This window comes from Schistocerca serialis, chromosome 10, assembly GCF_023864345.2.
Source record: "Schistocerca serialis cubense isolate TAMUIC-IGC-003099 chromosome 10, iqSchSeri2.2, whole genome shotgun sequence".
NCBI lineage: Eukaryota > Metazoa > Arthropoda > Insecta > Orthoptera > Acrididae > Schistocerca > Schistocerca serialis.
This window is the reverse complement of record NC_064647.1, coordinates 108,530,054-108,547,981: the sequence shown is the minus strand read 5'-3', so window position 1 is coordinate 108,547,981 and position 17,928 is coordinate 108,530,054. Positions and strand designations below refer to the sequence as shown.

The following is a 17,928-nucleotide window of genomic DNA, read 5'->3' as shown; positions in this document are numbered from 1 at the left end:
AGGCAATTGCATAATTTCTTGAGCGAAAACGACTGTTTTTGTAGACATGATGTAAACAGAATATAAATGAGCGTTACATAGAGCTTGTCTATAAGTTAACAGCCGGCCGCGGTGGTCGTGCGGTTCTGGCGCTGCAGTCCGGAACCGCGGGACTGCTACGGTCGCAGGTTCGAATCCTGCCTCGGGCATGGGTGTGTGTGATGTCCTTAGGTTAGTTAGGTTTAAGTAGTTCTAAGTTCTAGGGGACTTATGACCTAAGATGTTGAGTCCCATAGTGCTCAGAGCCATTTTTTTATAAGTTAACACTTTTCCCAGAGCCAAAGTTAGAAAATTGAATGCTCATTTCGAACGTTTACTTCGTAGAGTACTGCAAAACAAACTGTACTTTGCACTTATTTTTGTATAGTTTGATCTGTAGACGCTTGATTTTATTAAAGTCAGCACTCAGCAGTGTCTGTTTAAAGCTGGACAAGCTACAGAATATAGCAGTAACTTTGTAGAAATAGCAGAATAACAATTTACCTTTCACTATTTCTGTAGAAACTGAAACATTTCACAAATACATCGCTTAATGCGCGGGCTGCGTCTTGTAGCGCTGTTCCAGAGGCAGCGGCGGTTCCTTCGTGACATCACAGCCTCGGCCAATGGCAGGACAGAACGCTTACTGCTCAACCTTGCTTTTTTTTACGGACCTTGGGTATACCAAGTCTGTTGACACGTCGTCGTTTATTTATAACGTATCAGGTTGTCAAGCAAAGAAGCTTTTTTACGCAATGTTTATGGTGTCATATTCCCTGAACCACCTGCTGTGGTATATGCGCTATATGTGGAGACAGTGAAATGTGTTGCTAATGGAGTTAGTAATTAAGAAGAAATAAATACGTAAGCTTGACGTGCAACTGTTTTACTGCTAGAACAGTGAAAATATAGTAAGTGATAAACTGTTTTTGCTTTCAGCATTTTGTGCGGAGGGACGGAGGGATCTTAAGCGGGAAAAAGTTTCGCAAAGATCTGCACTTACGAACAAAGTTTGTTGCAAGCTCGGAAGTGCTCTCTTTCTCAAATACTGGATGAATATATTCCGGGTATTTGCGCGCAGTGGATTACGCTACCTCAAGGGACGAACACAGTTTATAACTGCAAAACGGGTGACACTGTGTCGAACCTTTCACAGAAGATTCTGCCTCTTAATGAGAAGATTACGATGGCTATTTGTCGCCATATACAGGGTGTTACAAAAAGGTACGGCCAAACTTTCAGGAAACATTCCTCACACACAAATAAAGAAAAGATGTTATGTGGACATGTGTCCGGAAACGCTTAATTTCCATCTTAGAGTACATTTTATTTTCGTCAGTATGTACTGTACTTCCTCGATTCACCGCCAGTTGGCCCAATTGAAGGAAGGCAATTGCGCAATCACGTCATCAACACAGATTTTCTGTGAACGTTTGCGCGGGCATTGTTGGTGATGTCTTGATTGCGCCCCATGTTCTTCCACCTACGCTCAATGGAGCACGTTATCATGATTTCATACGGGATACTCTACCTGTGCTGCTAGAACATGTGCCTTTATAAGTACAACACAACATGTGGTTCATGCACGATGGAGCTCCTGCACATTTCAGTCGAAGTGTTCGTACGCTTCTCAACAACAGATTCGGTGACCGATGGATTGGTAGAGGCGGACCAATTCCATGGCCTCCACGCTCTTCTGACCTCAACCCTCTTGACTTTCATTTATGGGGGCATTTGAAAGCTCTTGTCTACGCAATCCCCGTGCCAAATTTAGAGACTGTTCGTGCTCGTATTGTGGTCGGCTGTGATACAATACGCCATTCTCCAGGGCTGCATCAGCGCATCAGGGATTCCATGCGACGGAGGGTGGATGCATGTATCCTCGCTAACGGAGGACATTTTGAACATTTCCTGTAAGAAAGTGTTTGAGGTCACGCTGGTACGTTCTGTTGCTGTGTGTTTCCATTCCATGATTAATGTGATTTGAAGAGAAGTAGTAAAATGAGCTCTAACATGGAAAGTAAGCGTTTCCGGACACATGTCCACATAACATACACTCCTGGAAATTGAAATAAGAACACCGTGAATTCATTGTCCCAGGAAGGGGAAACTTTATTGACACATTCCTGGGGTCAGATACATCACATGATCACACTGACAGACCCACAGGCACATAGACACAGGCAACAGAGCATGCACAATGTCGGCACTAGTACAGTGTATATCCACCTTTCGCAGCAATGCAGGCTGCTATTCTCCCATGGAGACGATCGTAGAGATGCTGGATGTAGTCCTGTGGAACGGCTTGCCATGCCATTTCCACCTGGCGCCTCAGTTGGACCAGCGTTCGTGCTGGACGTGCAGACCGCGTGAGACGACGCTTCATCCAGTCCCAAACATGCTCAATGGGGGACAGATCCGGAGATCTTGCTGGCCAGGGTAGTTGACTTACACCTTCTACAGCACGTTGGGTGGCACGGGATACATGCGGACGTGCATTGTCCTGTTGGAACAGCAAGTTCCCTTGTCGGTCTAGGAATGGTAGAACGATGGGTTCGATGACGGTTTGGATGTACCGTGCACTATTCAGTGTCCCCTGGACGATCACAAGTGGTGTACGGCCAGTGTAGGAGATCGCTCCCCACACCATGATGCCGGGTGTTGGCCCTGTGTGCCTCGGTCGTATGCAGTCCTGATTGTGGCGCTCACCTGCACGGCGCCAAACACGCATTGGCACCAAGGCAGAAGCGACTCTCATCGCTGAAGACGACACGTCTCCATTCGTCCCTCCATTCACGCCTGTCGCGACACCACTGGAGGCGGGCTGCACGATGTTGGGGCGTGAGCGGAAGACGGCCTAACGGTGTGCGGGACCGTAGCCCAGCTTCATGGAGACGGTTGCGAATGGTCCTCGCCGATACCCCAGGAGCAACAGTGTCCCTAATTTGCTGGGAAGTGGCGGTGCGGTCCCCTACGGCACTGCGTAGGATCCTACAGTCTTGGCGTGCATCCGTGCGTCGCTGCGGTCCGGTCCCAGATCGACGGGCACGTGCACCTTCCGCCGACCACTGTCGACAACATCGATGTACTGTGGAGACCTCACGCCCCACGTGTTGAGCAATTCGGCGGTACGTCCACCCGGCCTCCCGCATGCCCACTATACGCCCTCGCTCAAAGTCCGTCAACTGCACATACGGTTCACGTCCACGCTGTCGCGGCATGCTACCAGTGTTAAAGACTGCAATGGAGCTCCGTATGCCACGGCAAACTGGCTGACACTGACGGCGGCGGTGCACAAATGCTGCGCAGCTAGCGCCATTCGACGGCCAACACCGCGGTTCCTGGTGTGTCCGCTGTGCCGTGCGTGTAATCATTGCTTATACAGCCCTCTCGCAGTGTCCGGAGCAAGTATGGTGGGTCTGACACACCGGTGTCAATGTGTTCTTTTTTCCATTTCCAGGAGTGTATTTTCTTTCTTTGTGTGTGAGGAATGTTTCCTGAAAGTTTGGCCTTACCTTTTTGTAACACCCTTTATAAGAGAAAATGTCCTGACTGACTCATTGCTAATGAATGACTGACTGACAAATTGCTAATGATACAAACCTGAAATCTGCAGTTGAGTGTTGATCTCATGCTGTGGGCATCGTTTAAAGCGAGATTTTTCGAAACTACACTCCTCAAGGGAATATGTCACTATCAAGGCAATTTTGAAACTAGACCCACACGAAATAACAAAAAAATACGTGCTGCACCATTTTTGGAAACTTTACCACTGAGAGTGTAAAACTATACGTAAAAGTTAGTTTGGAAAACAATTACTAATACAGCATTTTTAGAGGTACATTTACAGAAATTGATATTTTGCTTCTCTGGTAGAAATAAAGTGTACATATTTCAGTGTTTTTCGAAATCGAACCTCTACAGGCGTGAAATAGAGGAGGAAAATTATTATGAAAGCATGTTTCCGATTCCCCACGTGCCTTACTCGCTTGACCTAACTCCATGCGACTTTCCACGCTTGAAAAGGGGCATGATAGGACACCGATTTGACAATATTGAAGATTACAATGAAATGAACACCCTTAGCTGCTTACAGGCGTTGACATACGTCAACGGGGACAGATGAAAATGTGTGCCCTGACCGGGACTCGGGGGCACTACGAATGTAGTGCGGGACAATACGTTGAGAATGTGGGTTTCGCGGGAGGCATGCCAGAGATAAATCCCTGCAGTCGCGCTATCCTCTGTGTCCTCGGTGGCTCAGATGGACAGAGCGTCTGCCATGTAAGCAGGAGATTCCGGGTTCGAGTCCCGGTGGGGGCACACATTTTCATCTGTCCCCGTTGACGTATGTCAACGCCTGTAAGCAGCTAAGGGCGTTCATTTCATTGTAATTTCAATCTAACGAACTGCATGGTCACCGCTGGTGTCTGTTCTTTCGGACAGATACCATCTTACAAGGGAACCTCCTCATCGCACCCCCCTCAGATTTAGTTATAAATTGGCACAGTGGATAGGCCTTGAAAAACTGAACACAGACCAGTCGAGAAAACAGGAAGAAGTTGTGTGGAACTATGAAAAAAAAAAGCAAAATATACAAACTGAGTAGTCCATGTGCAAGATAGGCAACATCAAGGAGAGCGTGAGGTCAGGAGCGCCGTGGTCCCGTGGTTAGGGTGAGCAGCTGCGGAACAAGAAGACCTTGGTTCAAGTCCCCCCTCGAATGAAAAGTTTACTTCTTTATTTTCAGACAATTATTATCTGTTCGTCCGTCCGTCCGATGGATTTGACGGTCTACACACGGAAAAATTTGAAAACGTTAAAAACATATGTTTTGACAGAGCACAGGAATAACTGTGCGACTGTGAAACTGTTGCATTCGTTTGTTGCAGTTTATGTGACAAACACTTATGTTTTCATCACTTTTTTGGGAGTGATTATCACATCCACAAGAAAACATAAATCGGGCAAGGTAGAAGAATCTTTTTACCCATTCGCCAAGTGTACAAGTTAGGTGGGTCGACAACATATTCCTGTCATGTGAAGCACGTGCCGTCACCAGTGTCGTATAGAATATATCAGACGTGTTTTCCTGTGGAGGAATCGGTTGACCTATGATCTTGCGATCAAATGTATTCGGTTCCCATTGGAGAGGCACGTCCTTTCGTCTACTAATCGCACGGTTTTGCGGTGCGGTCGCAAAACACAGACACTAAACTTATTACAGTGAACAGAGACGTCAATGCTTATATTGCTTATTTTGTTCATAGTTCCACACAACTTCTTCCTGTTTTCTCGATTGATCTGTGTTCAGTTTTTTAAGGCCTATCCACTGTACCAACTTATAACTAAATCTGAGGGGGGTGCGTTGGGGAGGTTCCCTTGTTAGTACAAATATAGTTGAGGCTCACCGGCCACTTGACCATCTTCTTCTTCTGTGCGAATGTTTCGAAATGTGGAAGCACCGGTGGGACAAAAGGTGTAGTTGTAATGGAGAGTATCTTGACGAGAATAAAACTGCTTTGCAAGAAAAAAATTGAAAATATATAGCTTTTAAAAAATTATTCCTTTTTTCGGGTTCCTCCTCGTAACTGTATTACGAGACTAACTAATTAACTGACGAGTACGGTACCTGCATAACTGAAGTTCTTTCCTTTTCTATGTCTATCCAGGTTGCAACTGAGGATGCAGTACGAAGAGCTCACACTAAGCCATCTGCAGATGAACGATGAGTTACTGAACGAAACGAAATCCACCAACGAGCAGCCGCTGGACTGTTCCAGTGTTCCCCTACCAAGCACTGGGGAATACTACGCTGGTGAGTGCGCTGGAACGCCTTGCCTTCGTTCACGTGACGCGTCCAGTACATGCCATTATGCTACGTAGCAATAATTACACTGACGGAAAAATCGCAACATCAAAAAATTATTGTTGTTGTTGTTGTGGTCTTCAGTCCTGAGACTGGTTTGATGCAGCTCTCCATGCTGTGCAAGCTTCTTCATCTCCCAGTACTTACTGCAACCTACATTCTTCTGAATCTGCTTAGCGTATTCATCTCTTGGTCTCCCTCTACGGTTTTTACCCTCCACCCTGCCCTCCAATGCTAAATTTGTGATCCCCTGAGCCTCAGAACATGTCCTACCAACCGATCCCTCCTTCTAGTCAAGTTGTGCCACATACTCCTCTTCTCCCCAATTCTATTCAATACCTCCTCATTAGTTATGTGATCTACCCATCTAATCTTCAGCATTCTTCTGTAGCACCACATTTCGAAAGCTTCTATTCTCTTCCTGTCCAAACTATTTATCGTCCAAGTTTCACTTCTATACATAGCTACACTCCATACGAATTCTTTCAGGAACGACTTCCTGACCCTTAAATCTATACTCGATGTTAACAATTTTCTCTTCTTCAGAAACGCTTTCCTTGCCATTGCCAGTCTACATTTTATATCCTCTCTACTTCGACCATTATCAGTTATTTTGCTCCCCAAATAGAAAAACTCCTTTACTACTTTAAGTGTCTCATTTCCTAATCTAATTCCCTCAGCATCACCCGACTTAATTCGACTACATTCCATTATCCCCGTTTTGCTTTTGTTGATGTTCATCTTATACCCTCCTTTCAAGACACTGTCCATTCCGTTCAACTGCTCTTCCAAGTCCTTTGCTGTCTCTGACAGAATTACAATGTCATCGGCGAACCTCAAAGTTTTTATTTCTTCTCCATGGATTTTAATACCTACTCCGAATTTTTCTTTTGCGTCCTTTACTGCTTGCTCAATATATATATATATATATATATATATATATATATATATATATATATCGCATTAGAAAGTGTAAAATAATTTCTTCTATCGTCATTCATATTGCTAACTGCATAAAGATACTTTTGAAATTTTGAGATAGTGAATTTTTGATAAGTATGAAAATGCATACCGGTATAAGATTTATAACAATAACCATAGGACACATCCACTACTTAATAGTAAGCGCTATACCGAAGCCAAGAGTCCCTGAGGGCTGGCAACCTATATAGCACCAGAGAGGACGAGGTTGTCTATGCCCAAGTCGTACCCAAAAGCACCAAGGTAAACACCTGCTATTTACATAAAAGATAATGGAAACAGACATTCCGAGCACTACTTCCTGCAGGGGGAGCTCGATCCACGGCCTGCAGGAAGTATCACTACGCCAAAACCTGATTGGCTGGAGACAGCTATTTAGGAGGCAGAACCAGCCCCGAAGTTCAGTTCACGCCGGATGCCGACCTCGTGTACTGCGACTGTTGAAGATTATGCCTTCGTCTCGCAATTGGACTGTTACTAGTGTGTGAGTGTGTTAGCACGAACATTTGTGGAAAATTATAAGTGAACTTTTGTTTGCCTCAATTAGGAGACTTTTTTCGTTGTTGTTACCTTTCGTTTGTATATTCAGTCATCAATCTTGTGCACTTATATCAATAAAAGTTGTGTTTGTGAAAAATTTCGAATTGTCAGTCACAACAGTAAGGGAGTGAACAATTCATACATCAAATAGTAAGTACTATAATAGTAAAGAGGTGAACTACTCATGTATCAATTAAGTTTTGGATTCGCCCCAAGTTTTTCGATTTTAAATCTGACAAGTATTTTCAAAGCTATTAAAAATTCATAATCACTAATGTTCAGGATTATCTGCATGGGATTATGATTCTGTGCGGGACAAGGAGAAATTATTTTGTACTTTTTAGTCAGGTTTAAAAATGTGCTATATTAGAAATTCATTTTTCTCAAGTAATTATTTTCTGCTTTTTACTGAAATTTTTTGCTCGGGTTCATACAAGTTGAAGAGATTACAACGCGTACATGAGTAAGTTTCAGGTTTACGCGGGCTTCACAAACTCAACCAATATTAGGCTTCCTCCTACATATATTTCACGAAAGGCCGTGAAGATAAAAATGAGAGATTCGAACTCAGATTGAGGCTCACGAGCAGTCGCCCTTCCTGCCAAACACTCGGCGACTGGAGCAGGAAAAGGGGAAACTAGCAGTGGTACACAAAGTACGCTCTGCCACACACCAGATAAGGAAGCGAATTAATGTTGCACTGTCATACAGTTCTGTGCCAAATCGAAAGTCCAAGTCTGTAACTCATCAAGAAGGTAGTTTAAAATCAATTACAAAATTTGTTGCTGAAAGGAGTCTACTGGAGCACACTTGTGTGTGGCACCCGAATATGATACGAATATTAATGTAAACTAAACGGAAACTATGATATTATAAACGTTGTATGCCTCTGATAGGCTTTATAAAGCGGATCGCTGACTTTGCAAGACCGCTGACTTTGCACGACCGCTAAGCCAAAGATACTGTTGTCTGAGATTGTAGTGTTGGAGTCAGAGAGCGCTTGGCTCACGACTGTAGGTAGCTGTCTGTGAGCAAAAGACGATGGAGTAGGCAGTTTTTGTGGTGTGCTGTGTGAAGCGCCAAGTGTTAGATTAATGAAGGTATGTCAATATTGTTGAACATGGAAGCAGAAGTCTTCATGCAAGCAAGGTAAAGATGTTAAATAATTATGATTTTTATTTTGTCAGGTCGTTAGTATAGATGAGTTGGCCGATAATTTGTAATTGTTGAGTAATCCCAGAATGTACATAAGCTGATTTCATAAAAAGTCTAAATACATGTTTCACTTTTATAATGGTTCTAAGACTTGTTAATAGAGCGATATGTAATGTGATGATTTGCATTTATGTTGGATTGGTAAGGTTAAATAATACTTGCTGTTTAAATCTCATTGTTTGTGAGTCAATTGTGAGTAATGTAACTTCAGTAGTCAGATGTTTCTGAAAAGACAAACTTACCTTGCAATATAATTTTTGATAAAAAAACTCAGTAATTCACCATAATCAGTACCGCTTCCCTCTCCAAGTCATATATTTTTTCAAAGGAGTTTTCATAAATGTTTTCATTAATCAGCCAAAACAATTCCGTGTGCATTTCAAAGTATTACAGCCAGCACTGCACACCGCTGAGCCTGTAGCTTGTATATTTATATTTTCTGTGCAAGACCAGACTATGTCGCGTTCCACCGTTGCTGCTTTAGAGGTAAAACAATTTCACTTATTTGTTATGTGCACAGGGACCAAAGTGGTCAGTTACGAACAGGGCCAGAGGATTCAGTGCCTAAGGGGCTGAATGTATTTTGCAGTGACTGTATTTCTTTATTGATATTGGGAGTTACAGTGCCCAAAATGTTTGTATATAGTTTTTGCTAACAAACAATAACACTGAGTTAGCACAGCACTTGCAGTTACAACAATCAACACGATAATTCGAGTTTAGTACCCATTTCACAGTTCAGACATTCATTCAACGTAATCACAAACTTTTATCAATTTTTTAAAAGGAAGTTACATAGCGAACAGAAAGACAGACAAGAAAACGACAACTATCTCCTTCCCCACACCCCTCTTCCCCTCTCTTTCTGCTCAGCCGTGTCTTTCAGCTTGAATACCGCCTGGAGGGCCCAATGATACTACCTGAAAAACACGCTGGACCAGCAGTGCATTCGAGATGTCAGGTGTTATCACCCTTTCCACACCCACCCTCACCCCTATGGATCAGGCAGAGAAGGAAGCCAGTTAATATTGCATTATCATCCTGTTCTGAGCTATGTTTATAACTTCAAGTCTCTAGTTCATCAACAACTTAGTTTACAATCAACTGCAAGGCTTGTACAATACAGAGGGACAGACAAGGAGGAAAGCTAATAAAAACTTGGTAAAAATGATTGAAGCTTATGTTGAAGAAGTAGCGTAAGATACATTGCTAGACACATATCTGATAGCCAGTGTGGCCATGTGGTTCTAGGCGCTTCAGTCTGGAACCGTGTCCCAGGTTCGAATCCTGCCTTGGGCATGGATGTGTGTGATGTCCTTGGGTTAGTTAGGTTTAAGTAGTTCTAAGTTCTAGGGGACTGATGACCACAGATGTTAAGTCCCATAGTGCTCAGAGCCATTTGAACCATTTTAGACACATATCTCCACCTATATGTAGACTGCACTTGCATAATCACTGAAGTACTAGGGTAAATAAGTACCACTGGGATTTGCATTTCGGAAGCTTATGTCCGATTGATGGGCCCAGTTCCGCCCTCTAACACCTGAATCGTTGATGGCTCCTTTTATACATAGTCTTCTTCTTTTGCTTGGGCCTTTGTCCCACTACAACACAGGGTCGGCCTTGTTACTATGGAATTGGCAATGCTAGTGACGGAAGGTGGCTGGATGCCCTTCCTGTCGCCACCGCATACCTCCCACGACGGAATTAGTATACCCCAGCTGTCTGTGTCTAGTGCAGGCCATGAAATAGTGCAAACGTTTTCAAATATCTATGTGGCTGGTCCCGGAGGAGGTTCGAGTCCTCCCTTGGGCATGGGTGTGTGTGTTTGTCCTTAGGATGATTTAGGTTAAGTAGTGTGTAAGCTTAGGGACTGATGACCTTAGCAGATAAGTCCCATAAGATTTCACACACATTTAAACAACATCAAATATCTGTGAGTCATGTAACTGAGGCAGTGGGATGTGGAAAACTGCCTGAAAACCACATCCAGGCTGGTTGGCACTCGTCGTTATTCCGCCAGGCGGATTCGAGCTGGGGCCGGCGCGCCTACCCGAGTCCAGGAAGCAACGCATTAGCGCTCTCGGCTACACTGGCGGGTCGCTCCTTATACACGTACTACTGACAGCAAATGCATTTGTCAGTACACTGTGAAACATCCTCTTAGAAATATTTAACAATGACAGTGCTGGAAGACATCTTGTGTTATTTTATTTTCAAACAGCTGAGCATAACTGAACTTACTCAGACATTTCTCTCTTTACTTATTCTGATCAACCCTAAACTGACACACAATATATTTAGCGCAACGCAATCTGACTTTCTACAAAAGAATGGACCTGACTAACAATAACCTATACCTTTCATGAATCACTTACCTCACAAAAATCTTCGTTACTCGAACTACTGCAATACAGATAGCGCCAATACTGCCAGCTGAATAAAAGATTCAAACTACTGAAGGCACTAACTAGTGATAGGCATAGTCAGCAAATGAAAGATTTTGGTAGAGAACAAACAATGTATTTATCTTAATAATGTTCCAAAGTCATCATATATATATCAGTTCATGATATCCAATATTACAAATTTACTCTCTCTAATGGACACACGTCCAGATCGTCCGCTCTCAAAATTCTGCCATTTCTCTCCCCACATCCACCACTGCTGGCGGCTCACCTCCGACTGCGCAACGCTATGCGCTGTTCACAGCCAACAGCCCAACACTACAATAGCGACTATTCCAACAATGCCAAACAGCCACAGACTTCACACAGCGCAGTCAGTGATTTTCATATAGAGCGCTACGTGACGTTACCAATATAAAAACCTAAACAGTCTACTTACATAGCCCCCATGCTCCCCACAAAAAATTTTACAAATTGTTTTGGGCGGTGGCCAATACAGATTTGAAAAATTTTTTCATAATTACAATAACAAAGATATCAAATGCACACACTTATTGATGTCATGTTGGTCAAAAGCAAAAATTGTTCTCATAAAGACAGTCCTGATCATTCATCACAGTAGTGATTGCATTGCACAAAGTCCGATCAGAAAAAGACAACGCACACGGAAGTAGTGGATTTCCATGCAGTCTTGAAGAAGTAGTGTTGTCCTTCCAACGGAAAGACAGTGCAGTCTCTTGACATGCAGACAGGTAATGGGCCACAACAGAGCAACCCACAATGCGGTCAGTCGAATCCCTACAAAAGAATGGCCCTAACTAACAATAACCTATACCTTTCATGAATCACTTACCTCACAAAAATCTTCGTTACTCGAACTACTGCAATACAGCGAGCGCCACTACTGCCAGCTAAATAAAAGATTCAAACTATTGGAGGCACTAACTACTTATAGGCATAGTTAGGAAATGAAAGATTTTGATAGAGAACAAACAACGTATTTACGTTAATAGTGTTCAAAAGTCATATATAGCAATTCATGGCATCCAGTCTTACAAATTTACTCTTTCTGATGGGCACATCTCCAGATCGTCCGCTCTCAAAATTCTGCCATTTCTCTCCCCACATCCACCACTGCTGGCAGCTCACCTCCAACTGCGCAACGCTACGCGCTGTTCACATCCAACTGCCCAACACTACAATAGCGAGTATTCCAACCAGCCACAGACTTCACACAGCACAGTCAGTGATTTTCATGTAGAGCGCTACGTGGCGTTACCAACAAAAAAACCTGAACAGCCTACTTACAACTGGATCCCATACTACCGCGTATACAATGTGCGCATCTATTCCAGACGACAATATAAATTTTCACTGATTTCCACTACTACATACGATCCCCTCCCGGTAGTCAAAATTTTTGTAGTTTCTATCCTCCCTGCCGCAGCATTTTCAGTGCAGCTGCGGACACTGTTTCTCTGCCGCAGGCCCTCTGGCGGTGATCGTGCCGGTGGTCCTGCTGAGCACGCTGGCCACGATGGCGGTGGGGGCGGTCTACGTCAGCACCATGCGCTACGTGCAGCTCCACACGCCCCAGGTGCTCCGGGGCTACACGTCCTTCGTCATCTCCATCTACCCGGTAAGACAGACACTCTAGGCGGCGAGCCGTCACATGGGCACCTGCTCGCCCGTCCTCTGTCGAAGAGAGCCAGCTGATGCGATGGGAGAGAAGTGGGGGTGAACCAAAAGGGCCCCATATTTGTGGTTTCCCCTTGACTGCCTGAAGCGAACTTCCAACCATCGAAAACCGGGTCGTTGTGAAGTATCTTTTCCCGCTTGCCTAAAGCCCAACGTTGTTTCATCCATTGTCAACCTCCAATACTCCATCCCAGAGATATATATGAAGACAGTAACTGTTCTCTAAAGAATAGATTCCACTGATAACCGTGCAGCTTCTCTAGAAAAAATGATAATAAATTGAAACCCTCAGCTGCCGACCGGTGCTGTTGATCTACATCTACATCCGTACTCCGCAAGTCAACTGACGGTGTGTGGCGGAGGGTACCTTGAGTACCTCTATCGGTTCTCCCTTCTATTCCAATCTCGTATTGTTTGTGGAAAGAAGGATTGTCGGTATGCCTCTGTGTGGGCTCTAATCTCTCTGATTTTATCCTCATGGTCTCTTCGCGAGATATACGTAGGAGGGAGCAATATACTGCTTGACTCCTCGGTGAAGGTATGTTCTCGAAACTTCAACAAAAGCCCGTACCGAGCTACTGAGCGTCTCTCCTGTAGAGTCTTCCACTGGAGTTTATCTATCATCTCCGTAACGCTTTCGCGATTACTAAATGATCCTGTAACGAAGCGCGCTGCTCTCCGTTGGATCTTCTCTCTCTCTTCTATCAACCCTATCTGGTACGGATCCCACACTGCTGAGCAATATTCAAGCAGTGGGCGAACAAGCGTACTGTAGCATACTTCCTTTGTTTTCGGATTGCATCTCCTTAGGATTCTTCCAATGAATCTCAGTCTGGCATCTGCTTTACCGACGATCAACTTTATATGATCATTCCATTTTAAATCACTCCTAATGCGTACTACCAGATAATTTATGGAATTAATTGCTTCCAGTTGCTCATCTGCTATATTGTAGCTAAATGATATGGGATCTTTCTTTCTGTATATTCGCAACACATTACACTTGTCTACATTGAGATTCAATTGCCATTCCCTGCACCATGCGTCAATTCGCTACAGATCCTCCTGCATTTCAGCACAATTTTCCATTTTTACAACCTCTCGATATACCACAGCATCATCCGCAAAAAGCCTCAGTGAACTTCCGATGTCATCCATAAGGTCATTTATGTATATTGTGAATAGCATTGGTCCTACGACACTCCCCTGCGGCACACCTGAAATCACACTTACTTCGGAAGACTTCTCTCCATTGAGAATGACAAGCTGCGTTCTGTTATCTAGGAACTCTTCAATCCAGTCACACAATTGGTCTGGCAGTCCACATGCTCTTACTTTGTTCACTAAACGACTGGGGGAACTGCATCCAACGCCTTGCGGAAGTCAAGAAACAGGGCATCTACCTGGGAACCCGTGTCTATGGCCCTCTGAGTCTCGTGGACGAATAGCGCGAGCTGGGTTTCACACGATCGTCTTTTTCGAAACCCATGCTCATTCCTACAGAGTAGAGTTCTAGTTTCCAGAAAAGTCATTATACTCGAACATAATACGTGTTCCAAAATTCTGCAACTGATCGACGTTGGAGATATAGGTCTATAGTTGTGCACACGTCTTCGACCTCGATGGGACAGCTGTCGGCAGCTGAATGTTTCAATTAATTATCATTTATTCTAGAGAAGCTGCCTCGATACGCCTGGGCATTGAGTCAAACACAGCTTGGATGGCGTGTAGAGGTACAGCTGCCCTTGCAGCTTAAACCTGATACCACAGTTCATCAAGGGTAGTGACTGGCGTATTGTGACGAGCCAGTTGCTCAGCCACCATTGACCAGACGTTTTCAGTTGGTGAGAGATCTGGAGCATTTGCTGGCCAGGGTAGCAGTAGAACATTTTCTGTAGCCAGGAAGGCCCGTACAGGATCTGCAACACGCGGTCGTGCATTATCCTGCTGAAAATAGGGTTTCGCAGGGATCCAATGAAGGGTAGATCCACGGGTCGTAACACATGTGAAATGTAACGTCCACTGTTCAAAGTGCCGTCAGTGCGAACAAGAGTTGATCGAGACGTGTAACCAGTGGCACCCCGTACCATCACGCCGGGTGATACGCCAGCATGGCCATGACGAATACGCGCTTCCAATGTGCGTTCACCGCGATGTCGCCAAACAGGGATGCGACCGTCAGGATGCTGTAAACAGAAACTGGATTCATCCGAAAAAATGGCTTTTTGCCATTCGTGCAGCCAGGTTCGTCGTTGAGTACGCCATCGCAGGCGCTCCAGTCTGTGATGCAGCGTCAAGTGTAACCGCAGCCATGGTCTCCGAGCTGATAGTCCATGCTGCTGCAAACGTTGTCGAATTGTTCGTGCAGATGGTTGTTCTCTTGCAAACGTCTCCATCTATTGACTCAGGGATCGAGACGTGGCTGCACGATCCGTTACAGCCATACGGATACCATGCCTGTCCCCTCGACTGCTAGTGATATGAGGCCGTTGGGATCCAGCACGGCGTTCCGTATTACCCTCCTGAACCCACCGATTCCATATTCTGCTAACAGTCAATGGATCTCGACCAATGCGAGCAGCAGTGTCGCGATACGATGAACCGCAATCGCGATAGGCTACAATCCGACCTTTATCAAAGTCGGAAACGTGATGGTACGCATTTCTTCTCCTTACACGAGGCATCACAACAACGTTTCACTAGGCAACGCCGGTCAACTGCTATTTGTGTATGAGAAATCGGTTGGAAACGTTCCTCATGTCAGCACGTTGTAGGGGTCGCCACCGGCGCCAACCTTGTGTGAATGCTCTGAAAAGCTAATCATTTGCATATCACAGCATCTTGTTCCTGTCGGTTAAATATCGTGTCTGTAGCACGTCATCTTCGTGGTGCAGCAATTGTAATGGCCAGTAGTGCAGTTTGCGTGGACAGGCCTACAGAACCGTGGATGAAGTGGGAACCCTCTGTCGGACAGGTGTCTGCGTCCGTGGCGTACGTGTCGGTGCTGGTGCCGCGCACCTTCCCCGTGGTGCAGCTGGTGATGCAGGCCATGTTCGTGGTGTGCTTCTACCAGCTGTTCTCGCTGCTGGTCTGCCACTTCGACAGCAAGCAGCAGGAGCTGTCCTCGCAGCTGGTGGCCACCACCCTGCGCCCGGCCACCGGACCCTGCTGCTGCTGCTCCTGCTGCGGCCGCTGCCTCAAGCCCGTGCCCCTCACCAGGTACGTGTGTCCTCAAAACCATCCTAGAGGTAAAATACGTGCTGTCGCAAAACGTCTCTCCCTATATTGCTCTAAATTATATCACACGGAACTAAACGCTTTATTAGAAATTCTTTGGTGACCCCCTGTACACCGCAAAATAAATATTCTTCTTAACGAAACGTCGTTTTCTGCTGAATGTAAGCGCGTAATGACGGTGTTACCAACTACACAGAATACGCGCTGTCGACTTATTTGACATTCCAGCGTAATTTCGTTGTTGTTGTTGTTGTTGTGGTCTTCAGTCCTGAGACTGGTTTGATGCAGCTTTCCATGCTAGCTTCTTCATCTCCCAGTACCTACCGCAACCTACATCCTTTTGAATCTGCTTAGTGTATTCATCTCCTGGTCTCCCTCTACGATTTTTACCCTCCGCACTGCCCTCCAATGGTGATCCCTTGATGCCTCAGAACATATCATACCAACTGGTGCCTTCTTCTAGTCAAGTTGTGCCACAAACTCCTCTTCTCCCCAATTCTATTCAATACCTCCTCATTAGTTATGTGACCTACCCATCTAATCTTCAGTATTCTTCTGTAGCACCACATTTCAAAAGCTTCTGTTCTCTTCTTGTCCAAACTATTTATCATCCATGTTTCACTTCCATACATGGCTACACTCCATACAAATACTTTCAGAAACGATTTCCTGACACTTAAATCTATACTCGATGTTAACAAATTTCTCTTCAGAAACGCTTTACTTGCCATTGCCAGTCTACATTTTATATCCTCTCTACTTCGACCATCATCAGTTATTTTGCTCCCCAAATAGAAAAACTCCTTTACTACTTTAAGTGTCTCATTTCCTAATCTAATTCCCTCAGCATCACCCGACTTGATTCGACTACATTCCATTATCCCCGTTTTGCTTTTGTTGATGTTCATCTTATACCCTCCTTTCAAGACACTGTCCATTCCGTTCCACTGCTCTTCCAAGTCCTTTGCTGTCTCTGACAGTATTACAATGTCATCGGAGAACCTCAAAGTTTTTATTTCTTCTCCAGGGATTTTAATACGTACTCCGAATTTTTCTTTTGTTTCGTTTGTTTTTTCGTATATACACAAATTAAATAAACAATTTACTAACAATAACAAATCACATATCATAAATTTTCTCTTACCATCTGTTCCCTCTACCTTCCCCCAGATGAGGTTGTCCCTCTTGCCGACCTAGCTGCCTTGTTCGCATAGCTCCCCCTGCCACTCCTCCTTTTGGGGGACTTTAATGCCCACCACCCTTTATGGGGTGGGAGCCAGATCTCGGGCCAGGGTAGGAACGTTGAGGCTCTCTTGGGACAGCTGGACATTTGACTCCTTAACACTGGTGCTGCCACATATTTTAGCTTGACTCACGGCACATACTCCGCCATTGACCTCTCTCTTAGTAGCCCAGATCTTCTTCCATACCTCAGTTGGAGGGTCCACGACTGTGGTAGCGACCACTTTCCTATCCTGGTTTCTCTTCTTCAATCCCAACCCCCTGACCAGCTGCCACGATGGTCTCCTCGTAGAGCTGATTGGGCAGCCTACACCTCAGCTACTATGCCCATTGCTCCGCTTCCTGGTGACATTGATGTGGCAGTGGACGAGGTCACTATGGTCATTGTTTCTGCTGCTGAGGCAACTGTCCCCTGTTCTTCAAGTACCCTAAGGCGTAAGTCAGTCCCTTGGTGGACACCAGAGATTGCAGAAGCTATCCGAGACCGCCAGCGAGCCCTGCAACGACACCGGCGTCATCCTTCCCTAGAGAACATGGTTGCCTTTAAACGGCTGCGGGCCCGGGCTCGGCAGTTAATCCGGCGGAGCAAACAGGCCTGCTGGGAACGATATGTTGCCAGCATAGGTTCTCGCACCTCCCCATTTCAGGTGTGGTCGCGGGTTCGGCGCATTTTTGGCTTTCACCCTCATGCGTCTGTCCCTTGCCAGTCTCTTCGGGGTG

The 17,928-nt window shown here is 45.1% G+C and overlaps 1 protein-coding gene across 1 annotated transcript in view; it reads left to right on the top strand.

Annotated features, from left to right (window-relative positions):
* Nucleotides 1-5,703: 5,703 nt before the first annotated feature.
* The window catches only part of LOC126424582 (organic solute transporter alpha-like protein), a 54,933-nt gene continuing 42,708 nt past the window's right edge, over nt 5,704-17,928 (top strand). The window contains exons 1-3 of the mRNA XM_050087324.1: nt 5,704-5,836; nt 12,519-12,670; nt 15,704-15,948. Of these exons, the coding sequence (XP_049943281.1) occupies nt 5,704-5,836; nt 12,519-12,670; nt 15,704-15,948 (530 nt within the window). The remainder of the gene's footprint in view (nt 5,837-12,518; nt 12,671-15,703; nt 15,949-17,928) is intronic.